Source organism: Pleurodeles waltl, chromosome 4_2, assembly GCF_031143425.1.
Source record: "Pleurodeles waltl isolate 20211129_DDA chromosome 4_2, aPleWal1.hap1.20221129, whole genome shotgun sequence".
NCBI lineage: Eukaryota > Metazoa > Chordata > Amphibia > Caudata > Salamandridae > Pleurodeles > Pleurodeles waltl.
This window is the reverse complement of record NC_090443.1, coordinates 774,603,547-774,631,320: the sequence shown is the minus strand read 5'-3', so window position 1 is coordinate 774,631,320 and position 27,774 is coordinate 774,603,547. Positions and strand designations below refer to the sequence as shown.

At 45.6% G+C, this 27,774-nt stretch overlaps 2 protein-coding genes across 2 annotated transcripts in view; one reads left to right on the top strand and one right to left on the bottom strand.

The window, feature by feature from the left end:
• LRRC53 (leucine rich repeat containing 53) overlaps positions 1 to 2,810 on the bottom strand; it is a 179,678-nt gene extending 176,868 nt beyond the window's left edge. Inside the window, exon 1 of the mRNA XM_069233133.1 lies at positions 2,789 to 2,810. Coding sequence (XP_069089234.1) covers positions 2,789 to 2,810 — 22 coding nt within the window. The remainder of the gene's footprint in view (positions 1 to 2,788) is intronic.
• TNNI3K (TNNI3 interacting kinase) overlaps positions 1 to 27,774 on the top strand; it is a 2,589,932-nt gene that overhangs the window by 2,359,233 nt on the left and 202,925 nt on the right. The window lies entirely within an intron of this gene.

Genomic DNA, 27,774 nt, shown 5'->3' with positions numbered 1-27,774 from the left:
TCCCGTGGAAGTAACCTCCTGCTAAGGACGGCTACCAGTTGGTCTAGGCCCTCCTTATTCAGCTGTGCTAAATCTGCCCCTATGCCATGCTCTGAAGGGTCCATATGCACTATGAATTCCTTGGAGTAATCAGGGGCCCTGGGCACAGGTGCTGTGCCCAGGACTTCCTTGGGAGAATCAAAGGCTTTCTGACAAGCCTTTGTCCAGATCACCAACCTAGGCTGCTTTTTGGAAGTCAGCTCAGTTAAGGGGGCCACCATGGTGCCATATCCCTTAACAACTCTGCTGTAGTAAGGCCCTCACTTCCGTTTGAGTTTTAGTTGATTGCCAGGCCATGATGAGCCTGGAGGGACTGCACCTTACCACCACCTACTAGGTGTCCCAAATACACCACCAAACCCTGCCCAATCTGGCACCTACTGGCCTTGATTGCCAGTCCTGCCTGTGGCAGGGCCTGGAGCACCTACTGGAGGTAGAGCAGGTGTTCCTCCCATCTGGCACTGTAGACGGCAATGTCATCTAAGTAGGCAGCACAGAATGGCTCTTTACCAGCCAGGACCCTTTTACCCAACTGTTGGAAGGTAGCAGGGGCTTTTTTCAAGCCAAAGAGCATCACCCGGAACTGGTAATATCCCTCAGGGATTGAAAATGCTGACCTATCTTTTGCCCCCTCAGTCAAGGCAATCTGCCTGTACCCTGATGTTAAATCAAAGGTACTGAGGAATTTGACAGCAGCTAGTCTGTGACTGAGTTTATCAGCTCTGGGGATGGGGTGTGCATTAGTTTTTGTGACTGAACTGAGACCTCGGTAGTCCACATAGAATTGAAGTTCTGGTTACGTGCCAGGTGGGGCAGCCTTTGGTACCAACACCACAAGGCTGACACAGGGACTGCTCGAGGTTTCAATCACCCTTAAAGCTAGCATCTTGGCAACTTCATCCTTGATGCTGGACATCACCCTGTCTGACACCCTATACATTTTGTTCTTTACAAGGGGACTCTCTCCCACGTCAATATAATGGATGCACAGGTGTGTGAGTCCAGGGGTGAGGGAAAACAGGGAGGAAAACTGTTACAGTAACTGGTAACAGGGACCTCGCTGATCTGGGGTCAGGGAGTCAGAGAGGTTGACACCCTCCACTGACCCATCAATTTCCTGTGCAGGGAGGAGGTCAGAGAGATGTTTACTCTCCTCCTCCACAATCTTATCTGTCACTAGGATCATGCTGACTTTAGACCTCTCACAGTGAGGCGTCAGTCTGTTTACATGGAGCACCTTTAGGGGGTTCCTAGGAGTCTAGAGATCCACCAAGTAAGGGGCCTTCCCCTTATGCTCCTTTATCTAAGTCCAGCGATCTCAGGACAGTCCACCAATCCTGGAGAGCTCTGGGCTCTACTGATTCGAAGACCCATACTTTGTCTCCAAGTTGAAACTCCACCAGAGTGGCCTTCTGGTCGTAGCAGCGTTTCATTACCTCTTGACTGGTCTCAAGGTTGCTTTTGGCCTTTTTCCAGAAGCGGTGCATCTGTTTGCCAGAGTGGCCTTCTGGTCGTAGCAGCGTTTCATTACCTCTTGACTGGCCTCAAGGTTGCTTTTGGCCTTTTTCCAGAAGCGGTGCATCTGGTTGCAGAGGGCCAACATGCAGTTGACCACATCCTGGGGATGTTTCTTGGGAGCTTTCTCCCACCCCTCCTTGACAATGCTTAAGTGCCCCCGGACAGGGTAGCCATAGAGAAGCTCAATGGGGCTAAACCCTACCCCCTTCTGGGGCTCCTCTCTGTAAGCAAAGAGAAGGCATGGCAAGAGGATGTCCCACTTACACGTCATGTAGGCCAGCAATCATGCTCTTCAAGGTCATGTTGAACCTCTCAACTAGACCATTGGATTGAGGGTGATATGGTGTAGTGAACCTGTAGGTTACACCACATGCATCCCACATGGACTTCATGTACACAGACATGAAGTTAGTGCTTCTGTCAGACACTATCTCTCGGGAACCCCACATGGGTAAAGATGCCCATCAAGGTTCTCGTCACCACAGGTGCAGTCACCGTCCTCAGAGGGATTGCCTCTGGATAGCTGGTGGCATGGTCCACCAAGACCAGGATGAACCTGTTGTCTAGGGCTGTCTTGGTGTCCAATGGACCAATGACGTTGAAGCCCACCCTTTTGAAGGGGGTGCCAGTAATGGGAAGTGAGATTGGGGACCCTTCAGCTTTTTCCCTGACATCCCAATGCCCTGGCAGGTGGGACAGGACCTGCAGAATGCATCTGAGGCTGTCTTCATTCGGGGCCAATAGAAGTGGGTGACAAGTCTGGCAAAGGTCTTGTCTTGCCCTAAATGTCCTGCCAGGGTATGTCATGGGCCAAACCCAGTAGGGAGGCCTGGTAACACTGGGGGACCACCAACACATATGCTGCCACAGAACCAGGAGCCTTAGGCTCGCTATGTAGGAGATCATTCTCCCAGTAAATTAGGTGATATACAGAGGCTTCACCTGCTGCATGGACTGAGGCCTGTTAAATCAAGCCCGCAAGAGTGGGGCACTCTTTCTACGCTTTGCAGAATTCCTCCCTGGTGGGCCAACCCTCAACTTCCCAGCCAGCAAGCTCAGGTAGTTCACCTGGGGCAGCAATGTCCTCCCTGCTTGGCTCAGGGGCCTCCGCCACAGGGACCCCAGTCAACCTCCACTGTGGGAACTTCTGGGACTGGTTTGCCATGCCCTTGCCCCTCTCCTTAGCAGCTGTCTGGGGCATTCATCCAGGCTCCAGGCGCTCTTGACTTACCTCCCGGGCAGCCATAGCCCATGTGGTCATACAGACTCACTCAGGCAATCCCATCATCTCCAAGTGAGACCAGAGCTCTACCTCTCTCCAGTTAGTGTGCTCCAGGTTATTGCCTAACAGACAATCTACAGGTATGGCAGGACTCACAGCTACTTTCAGAGTATCATAATCCCCCCCACTCAAAGGGAACTAGAGCCAATGGTAGATGGCTCTCTCGATTGTCAGTGACTATGACTTGTTGGAATGTGTTCGGTAGGTCCTGCTCTGCTGACACCAGCTGTTCCGTGACAGTAGTCATGCTGGCTCCTGGGTCACACAGATCCTCTGCCTGTTGCCCATTAATGGTGACCCACTGCCTATACTTGGAAGTATTGGAAGCCATGTGGGCTTTTGGCACCATATCCTCATAACAAGGACACTAGGGTTACCTCTGTCTGCTCCCCAAAACTAACTGGGACTACCTCCTCCCCAAGTGCTACACTAGTGAAGTGAAGATCCATGTAGAAGATTGTGAATGATGAGCCCACACTCCAATGTGATTTCTTCCAGAAAGTTTAATCCAGATAAAAGTAATATGAATAAGAAGAACTCCAACCACTCCACAGCCCAGGATGCTCCTGTCCAACTGTCAAAGAAGAACACTGGGAGCATTCCAGACAGAAGAACAGAGAGCAAGCCAGGGGGAGAGATGGAACATACCAAGTGGCGCAAAACAAGAAGAAACTGTGAAAAACACAATAATAATAAAAATACAGAATGTAAAAACAACATTACAATACTACAACTAGCCAACCCAGGTGTCTTCCCACCTGTGAAGGACTGTGCCCTCTTTGCACATTTGGAGTCACCCTTAGAGTGAGCATACTTGGTGCACTCTGTACATTGGGGTACAAACTTCCCTGTCTTATGATCAAAGAAACCTTTCTTCTTAGGACATGGCCCACTAGTAGCATTTAATTTAGGGGCCCTGGGCACATGTAATGCACTTTACTAGGGCCTTACAAGCAAATTAAATATGCCAATTGGGTAGGAACCAATGTTACCATGTTTAGGGGAGAGATCATATGCACTTTAGTACTGGACAGCAATGGTAAAGTGTGCAGAGTCCTAAAGCCAACAAAAACAGTGTCAGAAAAATGGAGGGAGGCATGCAAAAGGTTTGGGGGATGACCACCCTAAGGCTGTCAGGTCTAACACTCATCAAAGCCAAACTCAATGTTGAGAAGGGTAAGCTTAGTACTTATGTGTCAGCATATTTGGTATTTATAACAGATTTGATGTAATTACATATTTCCTCTCGGAATAGAGTTATGTCGATTTCAAATATTTTATCAGCAACTACCTGTGAAGTGTAAACCCTTAAGAGAATCACTGTGGTTTTTATTGGGTGAGTGTAGTCTGCCGTTTACATTTCTCTATCTCCGCATTCCAAGTGTTCACTACTTTTCTATCACAGACAACATGGTTCACTTTGCGCTGGGATTCAGAAGTGTCATGGGTTTCCAGTGGGTCAACAAGTTTGAAACCTGACTGTTCAACCTGGCCCTTTTTGCAGGGTCATCCGCAAACGTTTTACCTCCTTCCTCCTATTTTTTCTGGGCAGTTTGTGTTTGCTTTAGGACTCTGGGCACTTCCCCACTGAAAACTAGTGCTAAAGTGCTTATGTTCTCTGTGTAAATTGTATTGGTGATTGGTTTATCTCTAATTGGCATATTTGATTTACTAGTAAGTCCCCAGTAATGTGCAATAGAGGTGCCTAGGGTCTGTAAATCAAATGCTACTAGTGAGCCAGCAGGACTGATTGTGCCACCCACATGAGTAGCCCTGAAACATGTCTCAGACCTGCCACTGCAGTGCCTCTGGGTACAGTCCTGTACTGCCAGTTTGGTGTAGCGCAGTGTATTTTAAAGGTATGACATGTACTCCTGACAGTGAAATACTGCCAAATTCAGTTTTCACTGTTGCAAGTCCTATCTCTCTCATAGGTTAACGTAGGGGCTGCCTTTAAATATCTGTTAAGTGCAGTTTCCTTTTGGGAACAGATAGAGATAGGGAGTTTGGGGTCTCTGAACCCAAAATTAAAAAATACATCTTTTGGAAAAGTTGTTTTTTAGATTCTCAGTTTTAAAATGCCACTTTTAGATAGTGGGCATTTTCTTCCTTAACCATTCTGTGACTCTGCCTGCTTGTGTATTCCACTTCTGGATACAGTTGGGCTGTTATGAATTCCTTCTAGACAGTGACATAAAGGGAGCTGTGGTTTAGCCTGCATATCCTGATGAGTCTCCTGGGCTAGATTGGGGAGGGAGGAGCTGACACCTACACCAGAATGGGCTGTGCCTGCCCTCAAATGATGCAGTCTTCAACCCCCTGCTATGTGTCTGGAGCCAGGCCTGGGCAAGGCAGGATCTTGTCAACAACAGAGACTTCCCTTTTAAGTTTGCCTACTTTAAAGGCAGAAAGGGGTATAAGTAGTGGGCCCAAAACCCCATATGTTTACAATACGTCTGGAACCAAGAGGAACGTCTGCCAAGGAGAAGAGCTGGAGGAGGAGTACTGCAGCTTTGCTGTGTGTGCTTTGTTGGGTTGGTTTGCAGTTGCTGCTTCTGCCTCAGAGAGGACAAAGACTGGACTTTGCTGTGTATCCTGCTTGTGAAGTTTCTCCAAGGGCTTGGACTCAGCTTGCCCCCGGTTCTGAAGTCTCATGGCCATCAAAGACTTCCTCTGTCAGCACCTGGACTCTCTGCTGAGACTCCGACCCTGCCAAGTGGTGCCTAATGCAGTCCCTGGGCCCCAGAAAGAAGAGGCTGGTGAAAAACCAAAAAGAACCAACTTCACAAACTTTGGACAACTCCGGACTGATGCCACTGCTGGATCCCGCAATGCTGCCTGCAACTGAAGCCGTGGTCCCCACTGGTGAGCGACGACCCTGAAGGCCCGATGCCGGCTCAGCCTTGATGAAGTTCACGGCTGTGAATTTCAAAGTGCCGTGACACCCGACCATGCTGCGGTGCCTGCAGCATCATGGCATAACCCGAAATCCCAGTTGCTGCACCAGGTTATGACCGCCGGATATCGACCCTGCCGGAAGTGCGCAGATCCAGTGATTCACACCAATGCCATTTCCACAGCTCCGCAACAAGGACCCGATGCCTCGAACCGATACCTACTCTCCTTTGCTTCGCAGCACAAGAACCGATGCTACACCAGATCCAGCGATGCCTCAATCACCAACTCTGTGCACCAGTTTGTTTCCTCATTTTCTCAAGGTGCTGTACCTGGGGGTCCCTGTGACTCCGTGACCGGTGCTATTAGAGATGAATTGTTGGGAACAACTCCTCACGATGCTCATCAATTCGAAGCATTTGTGTTTCTAAGTGCTATATTGAAGTTTAATCTTTAAAAATTAATAACTTTGCTTGTGTATTTTGGATTTTGTTTCATTTTACTCTTGTTTTACTCAGATAAATATTGGCTAATTTTCTAAACTGGTGTTGTGTACTTTTGTGGTGTTTTCCCAGTGTTACTGCATGTTGGTACAAATACTTTACACAGTGCCTCTGAGATAAACCTGACTGCTTGTGCCAAGCTACCAAGGGGGAGAGCAGGGATTATCTGAGCTATGTATATCCCTTACCCTGACTAGAGTGAGAGTCCCTGCTTGGACAGAGTGCAAACTGACTGCCAACCAGAGACCCCATTTCTAACACTGAGAGACCTAGACCTATGAAAGCTAGTCAAACACAGGGCAACCAATAAAGCCACTGTTCAGTAACAACGGGATGCTAGGTGTTTTGAAAGGTGATTCAGGCACAGTTACAGGGCTGCTTGCAGGGACTTCATTCAGTTAACTCTGTATTCCCTTGCTTGACTTACTTCCTAGTTGTGCCTGATGTTTCCTTGAAGCTTAACACATGGACATCTTTCAATTAATTTCACATGTTCACAGATAAATCAAACTGAGCACCAATGCGTGAAACTCTATGATACTGTGACATAACGAAGGTTACTCCTCACTGTATTTGAGAAGAAATCCAAGTAGGATTTAATGACAGTCTAAAGTATTGGGTGATTTCTAGATATTACTGTACATTGTTGTAAGGATCCTAAACTAATAGAATGCTATTCACCCAAGCCATGGTGGGTCTTGTGATCTATTAGCTATTTACGTTTCATCATGTGGTAATGTCACTTTCCATTTCACAAAGTGCTTAGCTCAACTGAGCAGGGAATGTACTGTCCTGAGTTAGAGAACATATCATATCAAATGTGAGCTAATGTTATCTACATTTGTTTGTACTGATATTCTATATGTTACTAAGGCACAATGATTTTACAACCAAAAAACATTTGGTTGACTTACCCTTATTATAGCAAGATAATGAGATTGCCTCTTGTTAATGCTAATGAAATTATTAGGAAAGGGGGGAACGTATCATTATTCTAAGAATGCAGGCGTTTAGATCAATCAACCAGACATTTTCATACCAGTGTTGTTTCAAAACTGTTTCTGGTGTGTTGGAGTCAAGCTCTTACATCAGAGGTGTTAGAAGTTAGGTCTCTAGTTGGCAAAGGTTTGTCCTCTGTCCAAGTCAGGACCACAATCCTAGTCAGAGCAAGTAAGATACACACTAAAGGTTTACAAAAATCCAACATACTCAAGTCAAGTTATGAATTTTCAAAGATTAAATCAAAATGCAGTGCTTACAAGACACTAGCTCCAACCGGGGCTATCTGGACATGCTGGACTGGGGCAAATCCAAAAGTGTAATCTGACTGCGATGGAGCGTGGGCCGGCTACAGGAGTCATGCTGACCCTGTGACAGTAACTTTGTTGTGTCGATGCTCGGTGACAATGTGTTGCTCAAGGAAGGGATGCTGGCAGGCAATGCGTTGTTTCCTGATCGGGCAACGTTGCTGATGTGTCGATGTCCAGAAGTGATGAGTACTGGTTCCGATGTGTTTGGTGCTGCGTTGTAAGTTGGGGCTGATGCAGTGCGCAGTGGTGCCTGCAGCTTAGGTGCAGGCAGTGGCAAAGCAGCATTTTCTGTAGTGGAATGCAACATTTTCAAGTGACACTCCAATGTTGTTGCGTAGGTTGTTGTGTTGCAGAATCACACTCACCTCCAAGGACCCATTACTGGATTTAGCACCACTTGGCACAGCAGGACTCACAGAAGTGGAGCCCAGGTGCTTGCAGGTGAAGTCTTTGATATCCCTGAGACTTTAGAAACAGGAAGCAAGTTCAGTAAGGCCCTTGGACAACCTTCAAATTGCAAGATGTAGAGAGTTGGATCCAGTCCTCTCACTCTCAGGCAACAAGAAGTACCAGACAGAAGGGCTACACAGCAGAGCAATCAACAAAGTGGCAGTCCCTCCTGACAGCACAGTGGTCCTTCTTCCTGGTAGAATGTCCTCAGTCATGAAGTGTCACGAATAAATGGTGTCAGAGGCCCAGTACTCATACCCAAAAAGGCCTTTGATGTAGGGGTAGCTCCAAAAGAATTCTCTGAAGTGCACAAGGATCCCTTTTAACAAAGCCCTGGCTCCAGGATACCAGTAGGGGGTAAACAGCCTTTTGCGTGAGGGCAGGACATGGCCTGTTCAGATGAAAGTGTGAACTGCCTCTCCCTCTCCCTGACCAGGGCGCCTATCAGTATGCAGATGAATGCAGATGTATCTCCTGACACACACAGCCCCTCCTGTTTGTGGCTGTCTGGAGAGAATGTACAAATGTAGCTGTCACCTAAACCCAGACGCGTATTCAGTGGAAGACTAAAGCACAGAATGGTGAAAGTAAGAAAATGCAAACTTTCAAAAAGTGGCATTTTCAAACCTGCGATTTAAAAACCACCTTCACCAAAAGATATATTTTTAAATTTCAAGTCCAGAGACATCACACTCCATATTTTTATCGAAATTACACTTACAAGAAGTTTTAAGGCAACACCAATGCTAGCCTATGGGAGAGATAATCCTTGCATTGGTGAAAAACGGATTTAAGAGCTTTTCACTAACTGGACATGGTAAACTTAAAAGTGCATGTTCAACTTTTTAAATACACTGCACTCTGCCACTGGGGCAACCAGGGCCTACTTTAGGAGTGACTAGGATTATAAAAAGGGAGGTTTGTGTCTGGCAAGTGAGTACACTTGCCTGGTCAAACTGGCAGTTTAAACTGCACAACAGACTCTGCAATGGCAGGCTTGAGACATGTTTATAAGGCTTATGTAGTGGGTGGCACAATCAGTCCTGCAGGCCCACTAGTACCATTTGAATTGCAGGCCCTGGGCAGACTTACCAATAAATCAAATTTGGCAAACATGGAGACGCCAATGTTACCATGTTTTAAACATAGAGAACATGCACTTTAGGACTGGTCCCAACGTACAGGCTCAATCCGCTACTGATGGAGGACCCAGCCTTTGGGACCACATGGGAGGACACTATAGACCGCTACTCTGGGGAGAATGAGGACACTGCCTCCTCCCAGATGATGGAGTGGTACGCTTTTAAAGTGGCGATAAGTGGGCAATGCCTAGCTACCACATGCAAAGTGAGTGCACAACTGCATGTGGCTATCTGATAGAAAGAGGATATGCTCCAATGCTCAGAGAAGATAGGAATGGGAAACCAGAATCTGAGGCTAGGCTACTTGAGGGTTGCGGGTGTTTAACTATCACTCTTATATAACCAAAGAACACAATGAACATGATAAGCCAGGCAGACAGTTAGCCTGGCTGGTTAACCTGGACAAGAGGAGGTCCCAGATCCTTAGCCTCAAAACAAGCAGCATTGAAGTGGTTTACTCACCATCAGAGATCAACCGGGAATTCCTTGCATAAGCAGTTATATGCGTTGGGCGAAACATACAATGTGCAGATGCTCCATGATTATATCTTAGGAGCTAGGCTGAAGCGTCTGCTACTAACAGAGGTGTGGCCCCTGGAAGAAACCATAACGAAACTGGAAATTAGGGGAGCAATCAACGGAGTGACATGAGGGAAGATACCATTCTGATCTAGTTCTATGTAGCATATGGGGACCTTCTGAAGTTGAAAAAGTTGTTCAGTGAGGCCAAACAGGCCAGCACACTCCAGCACAGCATGCATATCAGCACTCCCTAAACTGGATCAAAGGAAATGGTTAGCTCCTACAGACCCCCATCATTACTGAGTGTTGATTAAAGATTCTCAGTCATATCCTAGATGATAGGTTACTGCCTCTAATTCAAGAACTTAAACGCACTGACCAATCTGAGTTTAACCCCCCCTCGCAGTATTGTCCACAACATTAAGCTCCTAATACCAGTAGTGGACCACCCTGTGGAGCTCCCTCAATCAGCCATAGGTGGTCATTCCAACCCTGGCGGTCCATGACCGCCGGGTTGGAGGACCGCGGGAGCACCGCCGACAGGCCGGCGGTGCTCCAATGGGCATTCCGACCGCGGCAGTAAAGCCGTGGTCGGACCGGCAACACTGGCGGGCTCCCGCCAGTGTACCGCCGCCCATTGGAATCCTCCAAGGCGGCGCAGCTAGCTGCGCCGCCGAGGGGATTCCGACCCCCCCTACCGCCATCCAGTTCCCGGCGGTTCTCCCGCCGGGAACCGGATGGCGGTAGGGGGGGGTCGCGGGGCCCCTGGGGGCCCCTGCAGTGCCCATGCCACTGGCATGGGCACTGCAGGGGCCCCCGTAAGAGGGCCCCTAAATGTATTTCACTGTCTGCTGCGCAGACAGTGAAATACGCGACGGGTGCAACTGCACCCGTCGCACAGCTTCCACTCCGCCGGCTCGATTCCGAGCCGGCTTCATCGTGGATGCCTCTTTCCCGCTGGGCTGGCGGGCGGCCTGAAGGCGGCCGCCCGCCAGCCCAGCGGGAAAGTCAGAATTACCGCCGCGGTCTTTCGACCGCGGAACGGTAACCTGACGGCGGGACTGTGGCGTGCGGCCTCCGCCGCCCACCAAGGTCCGAATGAGGGCCATAGTCTTGCCCATTGATACTGAGAAAGCTTTCGACTCCTTGTATTGGAAATTTCTCTATATGGCCACTTCTTGGGCTCTACCTTAATGGAACGCCACTCTACCTGTCACTGTATTCAGATGACATGCTGCTTTATATGCGGGGATCTGTGGATGACTTACAGGGAACATTTGAAGCACTAGAATGCTATGGGACCGTTGTCGGCCAGTAGGTCAACCGGGACAAATCCTGCAAATTCCTGTTGGTGCCCACACGTGAGCAGTGCACCCCTGGACCCTCAGGGGCACACTGCTATTGGTCCCCACAATGCTCGAATATCTTGGGGTCTGCATTTATCACATGACGGACCAACACCTGGACTGAATCATCCTGGCTGCAGTAGACAGCATTATACACCAGAATCGTATTCTGGCTTACACTGCCCTTGTTTGTTAGGGACAAGATATCCCTCATTAAGATGATTGTCCTACCCCGACTACTGTATTTCTTGACCACCCTACCCATAGTTGTTCTTAGGAAGGTCTTCTGTGAAACTGACTTGCTGATTACATAGCCCAGTTGGTATACAAGCCAGAGATGGACTGCATTGGTGAAACTCTGGCTCCGTGCGGCGGAAGGGGACCTAGTGGAACCATCTTTGAATTATATTATTTGACAGCTCAACTACAGTGGGCAGCTTATTGGTGGGAACATAACTGGGGAGAGCCCAGAAATGATGCCAGGGGGTGCCCCACCAAAGAAAATGTTGGTGTACCTCCTATTGACACCCAGTAGCCTGCCTCTGCAGGGTAAGGAGAACATCCTATTGGTGCAGCTGTGCTATGTCTGGCACTGGGCACTCCAACGAACAAAGACATAAACACCTTATGATAGGGAGGCCCTCCCTCATGGGGGCAACCGGCACAGACTCAGAGATCGGCAAGCACTCAACCTTACTAAAGTGGGCGATCTCTACATGAATGGCATACTGTTAAACTCTGATGAGCTGTGGGACAGCTATGCAATCCCAGAGAGTAATATTCTACTTCACTGAGTGCTTACAGCAATTATAAAACAATGGTGGCAATCTGGCCGGAGATATCAGGGAGGCACTGCGTCACCTCGTTGATCTATAGGGCACTATTGGGGCAGGGGAAGTCGACTTCCAGCCAATTAGGGGACATTGAAAATTAGATTAGGGATCTCATATCAGTGACCAAAACTAGACTAACATATTACAGTACACTACAAATACATCATGCAACACAGGCTTTAAACTCATACAGTACTACTATTTACACAGGGCATACTTAACGCAGGCATGGATGAGCTGCCCTAGATATGGAGAGGACAATGCCAACTCCATCTACATGATATGGAGATGCCCACATCCCGCCACGTGCAGGCGCACAGTACTGGAGCTAATACAGATAGTCACAGACCGCCCACCCCTATTAAACCTGACTGCACACTGGATAGCTTCCCTCACCAAAAAACTAGGGCCCATATTTTTATTTTTTTAGCGCCGCATTGCATCATTTTGTGACGCGAAAGCAGCGCAAAACTTACAAAATACAATTGTATTTTGTGAGTTTGTGCCGGTTTTGCCTAAAAAAAACGATGCAAATGCGGCGCTAAAAAAGAATAAATATGGGCCTCGGTGTTGTCTCATCCAAATCCATGGACCTAGCATTGATTCTAGCTGTTCAAATGCTAGCAATGACCTAGAAAACCTTGATCGGACCCAGACTCCAAGGCTGGTGGCAGAGCTTTGCAAGAGGGCAGGTAGGGAGGGACAAGTGTTACAGCAGAAAGCAGACTGAGGGCTGGACCCTGGTGCCTGGGCACTCATCCTGGAGGATCTACCACCTTTGGGCGGGGACGGGCAATTAAGAGTGTGAGATTAGGAGGAGGATGAATCACCGGTAGACTCACGGCTGGAATACCACCCCCCGCGTAAGGCACCACCCACTCAAAGTGCAGGGTACCTAACCTCGGATACTCAGCATGCCTCCCCTCTGACCCAAGACCACAACTCACACATTATATGAGACAACTATAATGCAGTTCATCTCTCTTCATTATGGGTAGGTGGTTTTTAAGGTTTATGTTACTGCACCTTGTGTCGCCCTCCTTTTTCTCTTTGTTCTTAACTTTGACTCTGACTTTATTACCCTCCCGCCATGGAGCTCACAGACTAGCAGAACTTGCTTACTGCAGCACTGCCCAAGGTGTGAATAATTCAGAACTTGTCCGGGCATGTGAACGTCTCTGTTGCTGTGCTCCTTACTGACTGTGATTTGAATAAAGATTCAGTGGGGGTCCCCAGGCTTCAGTAATCACAAAGTGGGGGCCCACAGAAGTCAAAAGGGTGGGAACCACTGCACTAGATCAATGTATTTATTCTATTTATCTATTTAATTTTTAGCATTTTTATATAACGCAGACAAGATTGAGTGGGTCGCAGTGGGTTTACATAGGTACCATTTTCTACACCTAGGAGCAAAAATATAATATGAGGCACAACAGAGAAAAACAATAGAACATGTACTAAAATAGTAATAACAATGTTAGATGGGTGAATTGAATTTGGCCAAGTCATGTGCCAAAACTCTAAAGCATCAAACCTCCGACACTTCGAAACACAGTAGCATACAACATTCCACTAACTAGATGGGATTGGCTGTAGGACCTGCACCCAACCTCCTGGGTATCCAACTTCCTGTACACATAATTTCCTGCAAGTCTAAATAAGGCAGAGACAACCTTTCTGCCATGAGCAGCAGGGGTGTTCAACAGGGCATGGCTTTCGGACAGACCTTCAACCCAACCCCTGAGCATATGACTGCATAGTGGCCATCTAGAGGAAATAGAAATGGCAAAACCAATAGATCTGTGACCTTGTGTCACAGGCAATACTTATTTTCTTTGCCAATGCTTGTTAAATGAACGTGTGCAGGAGAGAGCGCACTTTCCAAATATAAGCTATTGTTCATTTGCAAGGTCCATGATGACGTAAAACGATGGGGGGAGTGCTCAAAGAGGTATGCACCCAGCCACAGAGTGCGTAAACTGTCACCCCGATCGGGTTACAGTTGTAATGTGCATAGAAAAAACACCAAGGCACATCCCAAGAAGCTGTAATGTTCAGTTTTATTCCTCGTATTGTCTTTGAATAAGAACAAAGGCCTGTGGCCTAAGCTGACATCTTGGAACCAGAATCGAAGATGGAAACATGAATCCTTGTTCAAGTGTACAAGTCCAACTAATATATAACAGCCGTGGACAACAGTCCAAATGGTATACAAACAGCCGACACGTGTTTCGTCTGGATAGACTTTATCAAGGCTATAGTAAGGACAATATCTCGAAATTCCAAATTGTTAGAAACAAATTAATGTCGTATATGATGAAAAAACGATTGAAGAAGGTAAAATACGAGGACCATGATAAGCCTCGAATATCTTCAAGCGTTTCCCTCTACGTCATGTTGGCGGCGCTACAAATAATAATTATTATAAGGCAAACAAAACAAAGTTATCACAAAAACAATTAACTAGGTGCCGGGGTTACTACAGTCACCAAATGTTATTTTTAAAAGTATATGGGCCATTGCCAAGGTGTCGGAATACTCTCCAGAAACCCATTGTGGTTGCCATGTTGGAATGGTGTTGTAATGGTGAAAAATGTATTCGAGGATAACAGCATGCAGCTGTATTAGCAATGACCAGAGGACACAGCATAGTGGATGCAAGCAAGTAGAGCATGGGGGATATAAGGGGAAGCAGGAATTATAATAAAGAAATATAAAATAGTCTTGTTATGAAGTCGGTAGTTGAAGGATACAACCAATGCATTTGAAACAATATGAGGCCGAAAGGCTTCTTGGGCGGGACAACCACAATATTAAGGAAGAAAGACCTCAGATCAGGAGGAAGGAACTGAAACAAAATTGTCATTGACTCGTGAGCAAGAGATGAAGCCAATGCCTGCTCAATGGCGAATTTAAATACAGCAGCCAACAAACAGCAGCATACATTCCTGTCTGTAGGCGAGAGAATGTATTGATAGATTAACTGTTTATTGATCGACATGGGTGTTTTATAATTTTATGTCAAGATCAGAGGCTCCTATTATGCATTCTTATCTTGCTTTAATTAATATAGCAGCAGTCAAGAACTACAAATCCCAATGGACTTAGCGACAAGCTAGCCAATGGGAAGAAAAAACGTAAGAACAATAAGCACCAATAGGGTAACAGCTGACACTGTAGAGTACAAACTTGACTGCAAGCAGCCCTCTTTTCTTGCTGCTCGCAGTCAAGATAAGTACTCTTTTACTGTTAACTCAGAAGCTTTGTTTACTGTATATTCTGTGTGTGCATATGTGATTTGTTTTTATTACCAGTTCAGAATGTTCCGTTCCGCTTTCTCAGTTAGCACTCCGCGCGTTTATTATTCGAGCCTCCCGCACCCCCACCACCCCTTATTATTCCCTCAAGCATCTTTCCCTCGCACACATTAATGGTTCTAACCGTTGCGCTGCTTTACCGTTTGGGCCTTCTCCTTATTCTTTTGCCTTGCGCGGTCCAGCAACATGGGGTTGCTGCCTTCTGCCGGTTCGTTCGCCTCAGGAACAACAAAATTCACTGTGCCTAAGACCGCCCTAACACGCCCAATCTTCTCCAAAGGGGCGCAGCTTCAACTTTCCTTTATGCTTCGGACAGACAACCTTCTACCGGTGCACACGCCTCAGGGGAGTGTCTATTTGCTTCTTCCCACCCATTTTCACTCCCACTTGTATTAACCCTTTTTCTACTGGTTTTTCCTTATTACCTTTCAGGTTTTTTCTATTTAAGAATGAAGATAGACAGTTCCCCTTTAATCCCTGATAATAATGACAGTGGGGAAGCTTTTAATTAGGATTTGACTGAATTTATTCAGTCTTCTGTACAAGAAGCTTTACAATCTTCTATAGAAAAAATGTCAAAGAATATTGAGAATTCCGTAAGGAATATGATGTCCAGTACCTTACTGGCCCATTCTGCGGGTGAAAGCAGAAAACACAAATTGTCTCCTATTATAAAAAAGAAGTCTTCTAGTGGTGCACACCTGATGAGGGAGGTTTCCTCACAACAGATTGAGGATTTAATTCCTCCCAGGCCTCCACGAAAGGAGGGGAATAACTCCATTAATGTAAATAGTTCGATTTTGCATTCTAAATGCAAATTAAAAATTAAAAACATGAATAAAGTGCCCAAAAAGATCATAATCTCAGAGATATTGGCACTGACAATGATTTGGTCCAATCTGATGCCTCTGGCAACACTTCTTCCCCTCCACCTCCCAAGAAAATAAAATTATCCAGTTCCATTTCCCATTCTATTTTAGATACCAAGGGAATTTTCCAGGTTTGATCCTACTCTGATACATCATCCCAATTCAACTGAATGGCTACCTCCTTCCCTCGTTGTAGATTACATTTTGTCACGTCTTCGTCTCCCCTTAGACAAACAAACACAAGCAAAGTTAAAATCTGAATATCCAAGACCTTTCTTACTGTCTCACGTCACTTCTACGCCTTCCATCGATCAATCCTTGATTATCTTTTTTATGAAATTTGGAAAAGACCCTCGCAAGGAGGTGGATAAATCTTGGACAACTTGCCAGGACCAGTTACTGGATGTGGTTGGTCGTTTCGCCCGTATATTTCACCGTGTTGAAACGGCCAGACTAGACAATTCAGATATTAACCCTACAGACCATTCCCTTTGGGTTCAAAGGGCTTTTTGCTTCCTGCACAATGCAAATTTGGCTATCATTCACAAAAGAAGGAAGGGATTACTCCTAAAATTAGAAGCCAAGCTCGCAAATCTTGCTATCCTCAACCCTGGAATACAAGCAGAAGGCCAACTTTTCAGCGACTCTTTTATTAAGGATCTTAGTCGTTACATTACCACTTTCTCGTCTATTGACAAGGCTCAGCAGTCTCTGAAGAAAGTATTTAACCAATGTGTTTTTGCATGGGCCGGTAGAGGCAGGAGCCGCTTTACCGGCCTTTCCTACCGTAACCAAGGTTCAAGAGGCTTCTTAAATTTTTCCTACAACGTCCAGGATTACAAGCCCCAATTCTACCCACAGAGGTCAAGAGGTTTCTGCGGCCGCTGACAACGATACGTCAAGACAAATAATTCCCAATGTAAGCCAGTATTTTGGCTCTCCCATGGTAGGGTGTCTTTGTTTGTTTCTCCCAAAATGGTGTTCAATTACAACATAGCCCTGGGTGTTGGATACAGTTCAGGGTTATTCCATAGAACTCTACTTCCTTCCGTCTTAAATGTTTTTCCTCCTCAAAGATTTTCTATGGAAATTACCAATCTCATTTCCACGGAAATTCAAGTTCTTTTGCCAAAAAATGCTATTCAACTTTCCCTTCCCGATCCCACGGGGTTTATGATATCTCTCTTCCTTGTTCAAAAGAAAAACAAGAAGTTAAGACCTGTAATCAACCTCAAATCATTCAACCAATTTGTAGTATATCGCCATTTGAAAATGGCGACCATAGTCCATCTCAGGGATACTTTACTTCAGTTCGTGTGGCTAGTAAGACTAGATTTTCAAGATGCTTATCTTACGATTCCCATTCATCCTTCACACAAGAAATTTCTACAATTCCAATGGCAGTTGAAAGTTTCTTCCCTTCCTTTCTGTCTTTCCTCATCCCCTTGGTGTTTTACGAAAATAATGAAACCTCCTATCTCCGGTCTCTAGGTATCAGACTTAATCTATCTGGACGATATCCTTCTTATGAATCAGAATTACCAAACCCTTTACTCTCATCTTCAGCTCACCTGCTCTCTTCTTTCAGAGCTAGGTTTTCTAATAAACCCGGAAAAGTCTCTAATAATCCCTTCTCAACTAATAGAGTTTCTAGGGTTCCTAATAGATTCCTCCTAGGCCACCCTTAACCTTCCTCCATCAAAGGTAACCTCAATCAAAAAAGAACTTCTTCACACTCTTCTCAAAGACCAGATCTCCCTCAGATCGTTGGAAAGGATAGTAGGACTCCTTTCTTCCTCTATCCAAGCCATTTTTCCAGGTCCACTTCATTATCGAGCTCTGCAAAGTTTGAAAATCCTACATCTCCGCAAAGGTCTCGCCTTCTCCAAACTGACTCTTGTCTAGAAATTCAATGGTGGATACACCATTTATACGGCTGGAATGGCAGAACCATCTTCCCCTCAGCGCCCGATCTTATGTTGGAATCAGATGCAAGCCTAACTGTATGGAGCGCCCGCTGTGGTCCAATATCAACTGTCGGTACATGGTCTCCAGAGGAGTCCAAATTGCACATAAATTGTTTAGAGATGCTTGCAGGCTCCTTTGCGATCAAAAGTCTAGCAAAGCACAAAGTGCAATGTTCCATTCTTCTTCGTATGGACAATGTATCAGCAGTTCGCTACATAAATCATCTCAGAGGAACCAAATCAAAACCTTTAGTCTAACTAGCAAAAAGCCTTTGGGAATTTTATCTGTCCCACAACTTTTCTCTTCAAGCGGAGTACCTCCCAGGTTCCCAGAATTCCATAGCAGACTGGCATTCCCATAACCTCAAAGATTCCAGCGATTGGAAACTCCATCCCTCCATTTTTCATCTCCTTTTGAACAAATGGGGTCCGTTCCACACAGACCTCTTTGCATCCCGTCTCAACTCGCAATTGCTGCATTTCTTCAGCTGGTGTCCAGATCCTTCGGCCTTGGCAACAGATGCTTTCCTACAAGATTGGTCTCTGGCAATCAACTATGCCTTTCCTTCTTTCATCTTAATCAACAGAGTATTAGCCCAAGTCAGATGCCAGAAAGCATCCTTGATCCTAGTGACCCCTTTTTGGCAGTCTCAAGTTTGGTTTCTCTCTCTCCTTGAAATATCAACAGATTTTCCAGTTCTTCTTCCTTCTTTCCCATCTCTTCTCCTGAATCCAGCAGGGTTCCCACACAATCTGGTTCTATCCAATTCTCTAATTCTCTCAGCTTGGAGGGTCTTAGGCCTCCCCAACAAGCCACTCTTATTTCGACAGAGGCTTCAGAATTCATTAATAACGCCTGGGCTCCGGGAACAAGAAAAGCCTATAAATAAGCTTGGTCTCTATGGACAAGCTGGTGTGTGGGTAAATGTATCAATCCCTTTTCAACAAATATAAATCTAATCATTAATTTTTTGGCCGCAGAAGCCAGTTCAGGTAAGTCTCTACAGATCAGCCATTTCCATGAACCACCAATATTTCAATGGCAAACCCATCGGTGAACATCCGTTAGTCTGCTGTCTATTAAAGGGAGTAAAACTTTCCAAACCTCCTTCCTCCAAATACACACACCTGTGGGATGTATCTATAGTGTTGAACTTTTTGATTTCATGGCCCGATAACGTAGAGCTTTCTTTAAAAATGCTTTCAGCAAAGTTAACCATGTTATTATGTCTTAATTCTATTAAACGTGTGTCTGACGTCAAATCTCTTGAGGTTTCTACTCGCTAATTTACTGCTACAGGAGTGTTATTTCATAGCACAAAAACTAATCTTCATACAGTTTTTTATCCTTTCTTTCCTAATCAACCCAAACTCTGTGTAGGTCTGTGTTTAAAGGAATATAAGAATCGTACGCTCAATCTCAGAATGTCCTCTAATCACCAACTACTAATTTCCTTCTGTAAACCCCATAAACCAGTGTCCTCCGCTACGCTTGCCCATAGGGTTAAATGGGTAATGTCCCTAGCAGGGATTGACACCTTTGGAGCCCATTCTTCCAGGGGTGCCATGGCATCTAAAGGCTTTCCAGTAGGCTACTCCCTTGAGGACATTCTGAGGTCAGCTGACTGGTCTAATGATAATGTTTTCAGAACCTTTTATTGTAAACCTATTCAAACCGCAGCTTCATTGGTAGTTGATATGCTTTAAACTAGCATAACAGGAACCTCCGGTCTTGGCATAAAATATAGATTTTCCTAGTAATTTATGAAGGAAAGTCTTAATTTTATTAAAGACACAGAGGTGAGTATTATCTCACCGCATTTACCACTTACACGTTTGCTTTCCCTCCCTACTAGCGAATCCAGCATTACCGCCTTCCACATCATGATGGCTACGGATGGTCTTCCACCTTCGGAATTCCAGGTTTTCTTACCTTCAAGACTCCCAAGTTTCTCCTCGACTTCAATTGATTATCTCATGTTGCCAAAAACTTTTGTCATCTGTACTGGCAATCGCTATTATTGGTTCTTTGTTACCTTTGTTTTATAATACTAGTTGACTTTCTCGCACAAGAAAAGAGGGCTGCTTGCAGTCAATTGCGTACTCTATAGTGTCAGCTGTTACCCTATTGGTGCTTATTGTTCTTACGTTTTTTCTTCCCATTGGCTAGCTTGTCACTAAGTCCATTGGAATTTGTAGTTCTTGACTGCTGCTGTATTAATTAAAGCAAGATAAGAATGCATAATACGTGCCTCCGTGTATTTAATAAAATTAAGACTTTCCTTCATAAATTACTAGGAAAATCTACATTATCATGTAGTAAGACCGTGTGATGTTCATTTTTCTGTATTCTACAATTTCATGATTTTTCATTACAAAACTGAAATGAACAAAAATACATTTCCAGAATTTTAATATGTAACATGCAATACTAAACAAACATCGCTTCAGCGTCTCATGGTGTTTTGACGCAAATGCATGCCGTTGTTTAAGGCTTAATCTTGAGAACACCAGCGGTTTTATCGCAGCGTCTTAAGACAAATGGGTATTTCTTTCAGCAAATGGAAACAATGAACTCTGCACACATGTGAGAAAACTTATTAAAATGATGCATTTCTTTTTAAAAAGGGGGTTGGCCGCATGTAATGGCTCCATTCGCTCACTGAAACAAAGAATTCCATTACCACAGAAACCCTTAAACTCGTTTTGTAAAGCATCCCAGCGAACGGAAAGTAAATTATGTCATTATTACTCAGAGTCTGTGTGAAGTTCAGGTGTGTTCAAGTTTATCTCTTACTAACAGAGTCCATTAGCAGCTAATCCAATAAAACGCATTGAGAGGGCTAGAGCGATAAATCAGCGCTCCCTTTAATGAAGGCTTGGAGAATTAGCTACTGTACCTAATATATAAGGCAGTCCTTGGCACACAGTTACATCTCCCGAGCATACGACACATGAAGACGGGCATGTCGCAGTTAATCGAGCTGTCATTTCAAGCAGTACAAGGAAAACACCTGCAATAAAAATAAAGAACACGCAGTTTGTATTCAGCATATGTCCCAGCTGCAGTTTGTTCTTGTTTAAGAAGTAAACACTTAATCAGTCAGTTTTAGGTACTCTTTGGGCACTTGCAACAAACCTGCAGCCAGGAGAAAATTCTAAACTGAAACAATAATTGCCTATATTTGAATAGAATTGCACAACATTAAATTGTATGAGCCCCACTCCCCTGCACACATAACCACCAAAGTCAGAGACAGTTTCCTCTGGGGAACATGTGATTTGACACTGAAGGAAAAATACACAAAAGAAAGCGGCATTTCTAAAAGAAAACATCTATATGTGTAATATGTATTTGTGGAAAATATCTGCAGATTAAATAACTATAAATGAAAATCGAATGTATATGGTTTATGTAGAAATGCAGATATTCAGAGAGAGGTGCACAAACATGGACTGCCACATGGTCTGGCTACACACATTCCTGGTGTTAGCATGGGTTACGACCATCCACTTCCCTTGTGTACCGCTGCCAGACTTAGGAAACTCTCCCTCGGTCCTCCGTGTCCTACCCATTGCCAGTCCCTTATTTGCTCTTCCTAACTCATTGTCTCCTCACATGGGCTTTACAATAAGGATCTCTCATCTACTTGCACCGTGCCTATTAGAAGCAAGCAACATTACATAATGCCACCCAGAAAGTCAAATCATGTCCAGAGATGATCACCTGGACCCAAAGTACCCACTCCACCATACCGGCCTTCTCTAATCACACCCACCTGGAGAACGCTGTCTACCCAGATCTTATCACCTCCACACAGATACTCCTCCTGCCAGCTCTGATCACATACATCCAGACTCTCTCCATCCAGCTCTGATCAGTTGCACCCAGAGAAACCTCTCCACCCACCTCTGATCACCTGTACCCGGAGAACTCACTTCAACCAGCTGTGATCACCTGCACCCAGAGAACCTTCTCCACCCGGCTTTGATCACCTGCACCCAGATTTGTAGTGTGTGCAATTTAAGCTGTCATCAAAACATACTCAACTATAAAGCCCAAATATATCCAGTGCTGATCACTCGCATCAACAGACCATCCTTCAAGCAATATCTGATCACGTTCACTGAGAGAACCCCTTTAATCTCCTCTGGGAACCAGCATCTGTAGACCACTTTTCCAGCCACCTCTGTTCACATTCACCCAGTGAACCCTCTCCACCCATATCTGACTGATCGCATTTGCCCATAGTACCCCACAAAACTTAGCTCTGATCATCAGCCCTGAGAAAACCCTTATCATCCACTTTCTCAAAAACCTCCACCCACCTCTGATCACCAATACCTAGAGAGCATCCTAGAAGTCACATGTAATCCCATTCACACAGAGAGCCCATCACTCTCCTCTGATGGCAGCACCCAGGGGACACCCTTCCCATTCACCTACGATTACATTCACCAAGTGAACGATGACCAGCACACTCTTATCGATCACAGGCACCCAGAGACCCCTGACACTCAATTCCTATTACCAGCACCAGGGTCCCATCAGCCATTTCTGATTACTTTCTCACAAAGAACCCCCTGCACCCAGATTTGATCACCAACACCCAAAGGGCACCTGACTATTTCAATGATAGTCTCTGTTTCCAAGCTCTCCTGTGAATCGAGATTAAAAATGATTCACTTCAAGGGCAGCAATTTGCAGTAACCAGCACATGTTACAATTCCTGAACGTTGTGAATATTCAGAAGACATTTAATTGCTGTTTTCTTGTTGAACTTCGTTACCATTTCCTCTCCACCCTCGCGACCTCAGCTATTTATTGAATTTTTCATTTCCTTTTGCGTCCAGTATTTTGATGGATATATCACCTTTTGGAAGTAAATAAAACACGACTTGTGGTGTGACAATGCGTTAATTAAGCCTGACTCTTGCAGGTATATTGCTAAATGCAATTTTATTTCTAGTAAAATGTAGTAATCCCTTTAAAATTGGCTTCAATAACACCCAGTTCAAAATGCTTACTAGGGGATCAAAGAGTAAAGGCCATTACAAAACATGTTGTTAAAACTGAATAACACATTATCACGAAGTGAATATTGGCAAGTTAGCATCAAAATTATCAGATGAATCCACATCAAAATTGTTCGAAGGTATAGCCAATGATTAATGGAGTACACTTAATCTGGAATATGACCTTAATTTGCAGCTGAGGTCAGTAAAATACATGATTTTAAATGTATGTTATGTGCGTGAGTGCAGGTGAGAGTGGGTTTATGTGAGATAGTGTTGTGTGTATGTCTGAATGAGTGTGTATGTGTATGCATGTGTGTGTGAATGAAAGTGAAGGTCAAAGGCCGTGTGATGTAAGTTCCGCTACCCCTGGCGTTTTGGGGAATCGTGTCCATGCCTGTTGCTACTTTTTCGGATACCTAAGGTACATACCTACTATGGATGTTCTTTATGGATATTTTATGGGCTATGCATTTGTGTTCCCCAAATATTATAACATCCAAACTGTCTTATAAATGCTTCCACCAGGCTTTTCAAGTCCAGGAACTCTATGTACATTTGCTACGTGCTGCACAGACGTCTTTTGTATTAACTGCTGATCTGGTGCACAAGGCCATCTCGCTGGTTGCAAAAAAATCTGTACAACCAGATCCAACCAGGAGGCCAGATGAAAGATGACTTGTAGAACTCATATCAGGGTAACACTCTCATCTCTCTGTATGTTGGGTCCTAGTGGCCCTCTATGACATTGTGCTAAGGTTCAGTAGGTCCCAACCTTTTGACTTGCGTGGACCCCCACTTTATCAATAATGGAACCTAGGGACCCCCACTGAATCATAACTGGAATCCAGGGACCCCTCCCCCCACTGAGTCATTATTGAAAGCTGGGGACCTAATCTGTTTAAATTATTTAATTTTCTAAGCAGTCACAGACTCCTTGAGGAGGCTTTGTGGTCACACAGGTGTCCTCAGACCACAGTTTGGAACCACTGTTCTAGATGCTTCATACACTTTTGGATTGGCATTGCTCTATGCATGCTCATGTATTTAGCTGGGTCATTTATCTTTCCTCAGGGGTGGGAAAAGAAGCAGCACTGTAATGTGTATTCCCTTAAGAGAATACGAGGAATCAACCCTCCTAAGTCTCATTGGTGACCGCTGCATACATTAGAAAAACCTAAATTTCACACGAAGGAACCTGACTATGCATCTAGGTATCTGCAAAGTCTGAGCATTCCCCACCTCCCAGACTGTCTTGATTTTGATGCCACCATGTCCTGTCTAACTGAAATTGATAGTCGTAGGTCTGGAGGACTGCCACGAGTCACCCAAATAGTCAACACAGTGGTCCAGTGGTAGATTCTAAATGGCCTCTCTTCTTCCCTATTCCTCTCCAGAGTTACACTAAGGAGTTTGAGTTTTGTAACTGCTGAAACATCTGGCCACTAATGTTTGAGAAATCCTAATTATGGTCCATCATCCCTTTGACCAGTGCTAAAGTGCAGGTGCTCTCCCATCTAAAGTTGGTATGATTAGCTTATACCTAATTGGCATATTTAATTTACCTGTAAGTCCCTTGTACAGTGGTATCTCTATACCCAGTGCCTGTAAATTAAATGTTACTAGTGGGCCTGCAGCGCTGCATGCGCCACCCACTGAAGTAGACTTTCAAACCTGTCTCAGGCCTGCTAGCGCAGGGCCTGTGTGCCCAGTTTTCTGCCACAAGGACCTGGCATCTAAATGTACTTGCAAGGCCCAGAACTCCCCTTTTACTACATGTAAGTCAACCCTAAGGTACGCCCTAGCTAGCCCTATGGGCAGGGTGCCATGTATGTAGAAGGCAGGACATGTGCCAGGTTATGTGGCCTGTCCTGGTAGTGACAAACAGCCTAACTTGGTGTCTTACTACTGTAAGTGCTGCCTCCTCATAGGATTGCATTAGAAATTCCCTGCCTTATGTGTAAGGGGTATTGTCTGATTTATGAGGGGTAGCGCAGGCATGTTTGGTATGGTTGTGATGGTGATAATAAATGCTGCTTACTGGTACAGGTGTATTTTTTATTACTATTACAGAAATCCACTTCTAGAAAGTGTGCATTTATCTGTGCTTATGACTATGGTGTTTTGCAGCTTGACTCCAATCCACATCTGGGCAGAGTGGCAGTTGGGGCTTTGTGCATACTTTTCAGACAGCCTGTACACAGGGAGGGTGGAGTTGTCACAGAGGTGCATCTGCATACGGAATAGTTTTCCTGGGCTGAGAGAAGGGAGAAGCAAGGCACACCTACATTTGTAAAGGCTGTGCCCTGGTGTGAGAAAACAGGGCTGATTGCAGAGGCCCCCTAACTTTTTGCCCCCATTTTCCACATTTTTCTGGTGTTTTCCTGACTCTGATGGTGCCCTGGGTACTGCTAACCAGTCCCAGGGCCTGTGCTCTGTGTAAAATGGATATGCAAATTTGGCTAATTATAATTGGCTAAGTTAGCCTACCAATAAGGCCCTAGTATATGGTAAGGCATGTAGGTTTAGGGACCACAGCATAGGTAGTGCACCCATAGGTACACTGCTGAGGTGCCCAGTGTCATTTTAAAGGCAGGCCTGCCTTGCTGGCTGCATACAAATTAAAGTTATATGCAAATTCGACTTTAGAATTAAAAGTAGTTCCAAAGTCTTAAACTACCTTATTTTTACATATAAGTCACTCCTAAGGTGTGCCCTATGTGCCCCTAGGGCTGGGTTCCATGTAACTATAAGCAGGGACCTTATAAAAATAGTTTTATAAGCCCTGGTGAGGTAAAAACAGCCAAATTCATTTTCCCCTCATTGTAGTAAATGGCCTTCATAGACTAGAATGGGGACACTTTATTTAAATGTTTAAAGTCTCCTTAAATTATGCATACCAAGAGTTTGGTATCAAATTAATTGTTGTAATAAATCCCACAACTTCCAGTTGTGGGATTTAATATAACTTGTTCAGGTAAAGAGTTCTAAACTTTACCTAAAAAGTTGCCAATTTCAGCCCTGCATTGATTTTGCAGCTGTGCTCTGATTGGCCAGCCTTTAGCAGCTTGGCCAAGCTGCCTTGATGAGGTGTGAAGCGGCCTGGCTTCACACAAAGGAATGTGCCTGTGGGAAGGAATCTCCCCTCAGCAGATGGTGAGGCAGGAAGGGGGAGGGCTGCCAAACTGGTCTTCAAAGGCAGAGAAGGACATTTGGAGCAACCAGCAACACCCCCACATCCTGCAACCCCAGACAACTAGGTGCCCCCTTGATTAGATTAGGAGAGGGCAGGAGAGGGGTGTGTTTATGATTTTTAGCCACACCAGTGGGTAGGCTCAGCCAGATTTAACCTCCAAAAATCAGATTCAGCCATGATGGATTTTTAGAGAATGTTGCCTCCTGGGATTGATTTTTGCCACACTTCCCAGGAAGTGGTCATCACAGGGGGAAGGACCCTGCACCTGATTGGAGAACCAGGACCCCCCTGTTTTCACCCAGGAGCAAGGATAAAACTGGCAGACCTGCACCCACACCTCAGATCCCCATCAGATTCCAACAAGGAAGAACCAAAGGAGAAGAAGGACTGCCCTGCTGGACCCCTGGCCTGCACCTGGAACCTGCACTCAGAAGGGCTGCACCAGCTGCACACTTGGGCTTCACCACAAGAAGGACTTTGCCCGGCTTCAACTGGTTCAAGGAGGGACTCCCTGTTTGCTACAGGTGAAAAATTGCTATCCAGAGTCCCCTGCACAAACTCCTGAAGAAAGCGACCAGCTGACCACTGTCCAGTGGCCAAAAAGGAGTTTGCGCCAGGTGCATTCTGGGAGTTGTAGTCCGCACCCCCCAAGGACCATCTCAGAACTTCTGGACCTTTGGGGTGAGCTGTGGACCCCAAAAGAACCTTAAAAGGACATCTGGGAGAAGCCTCGGAAGTTTGGACAACTTTTGTAAAAAAGCTCCATAGAGGGACCGACCCGCAGCGGCAACTCTAGCCGGCTTGCCTCAACCGCGACCCGACCTGATTTGCTGGTTCGGCCCGGTAAAGAAAATCTCCGAAAAAGAGACTAAGGGGGTTATTCTAACTTTGGAGGAGGTGTTAATCCGTCCCAAAAGTGACGGAAAAGTGACGGATTTACCACCAGCCGTATTACGAGTCCATTATATCCTATGGAACTCGTAATACGGCTGGTGGTATATCCGTCACTTTACCGTCACTTTTGGGACGGATTAACACTGCTCCAAAGTTAGAATAACCCCCTAAGTCCGAAGGTAAAAAGTTGACCGGGACCTCCCAGCCAGCGTATCTGAGGAGGGCTCCATGGACGTCGGATCCAGATCCAGGTTTTCACCTCGAAAAAATGACTAAGTCCGAAGGTAAAAATCTCCACCGAGGATTCCAGCATCGCGTATCCGGAGAAGGGCTCCAGGAGGTCGGATTGGACTGGCAGGTTCGTCCCGCTGAAGAAAATCTTCGAAAAAAAGACTAAGGGGGTCATTCTGACCTTGGCGGATGGCGGAGGCCGTCCGTCAAGGTACCGCCGTCAGAACACCGCACCGCGGTCGAAAGACCGCGGCGGTGATTCTGACATTTGCCCTGGGCTGGCGGGCATCCGCCAAAAGACCGCCCGCCAGCCCAGAGCAAATCAACCTTCCCACTAGGATGCCGGCTCAGAATTGAGCCGGCGGAGTGGGAAGGTGCGACGGGTGCAGTTGCACCCGTCGCGTATTTCAGTGTCTGCTGGGCAGACACTGAAATACTTTTTGG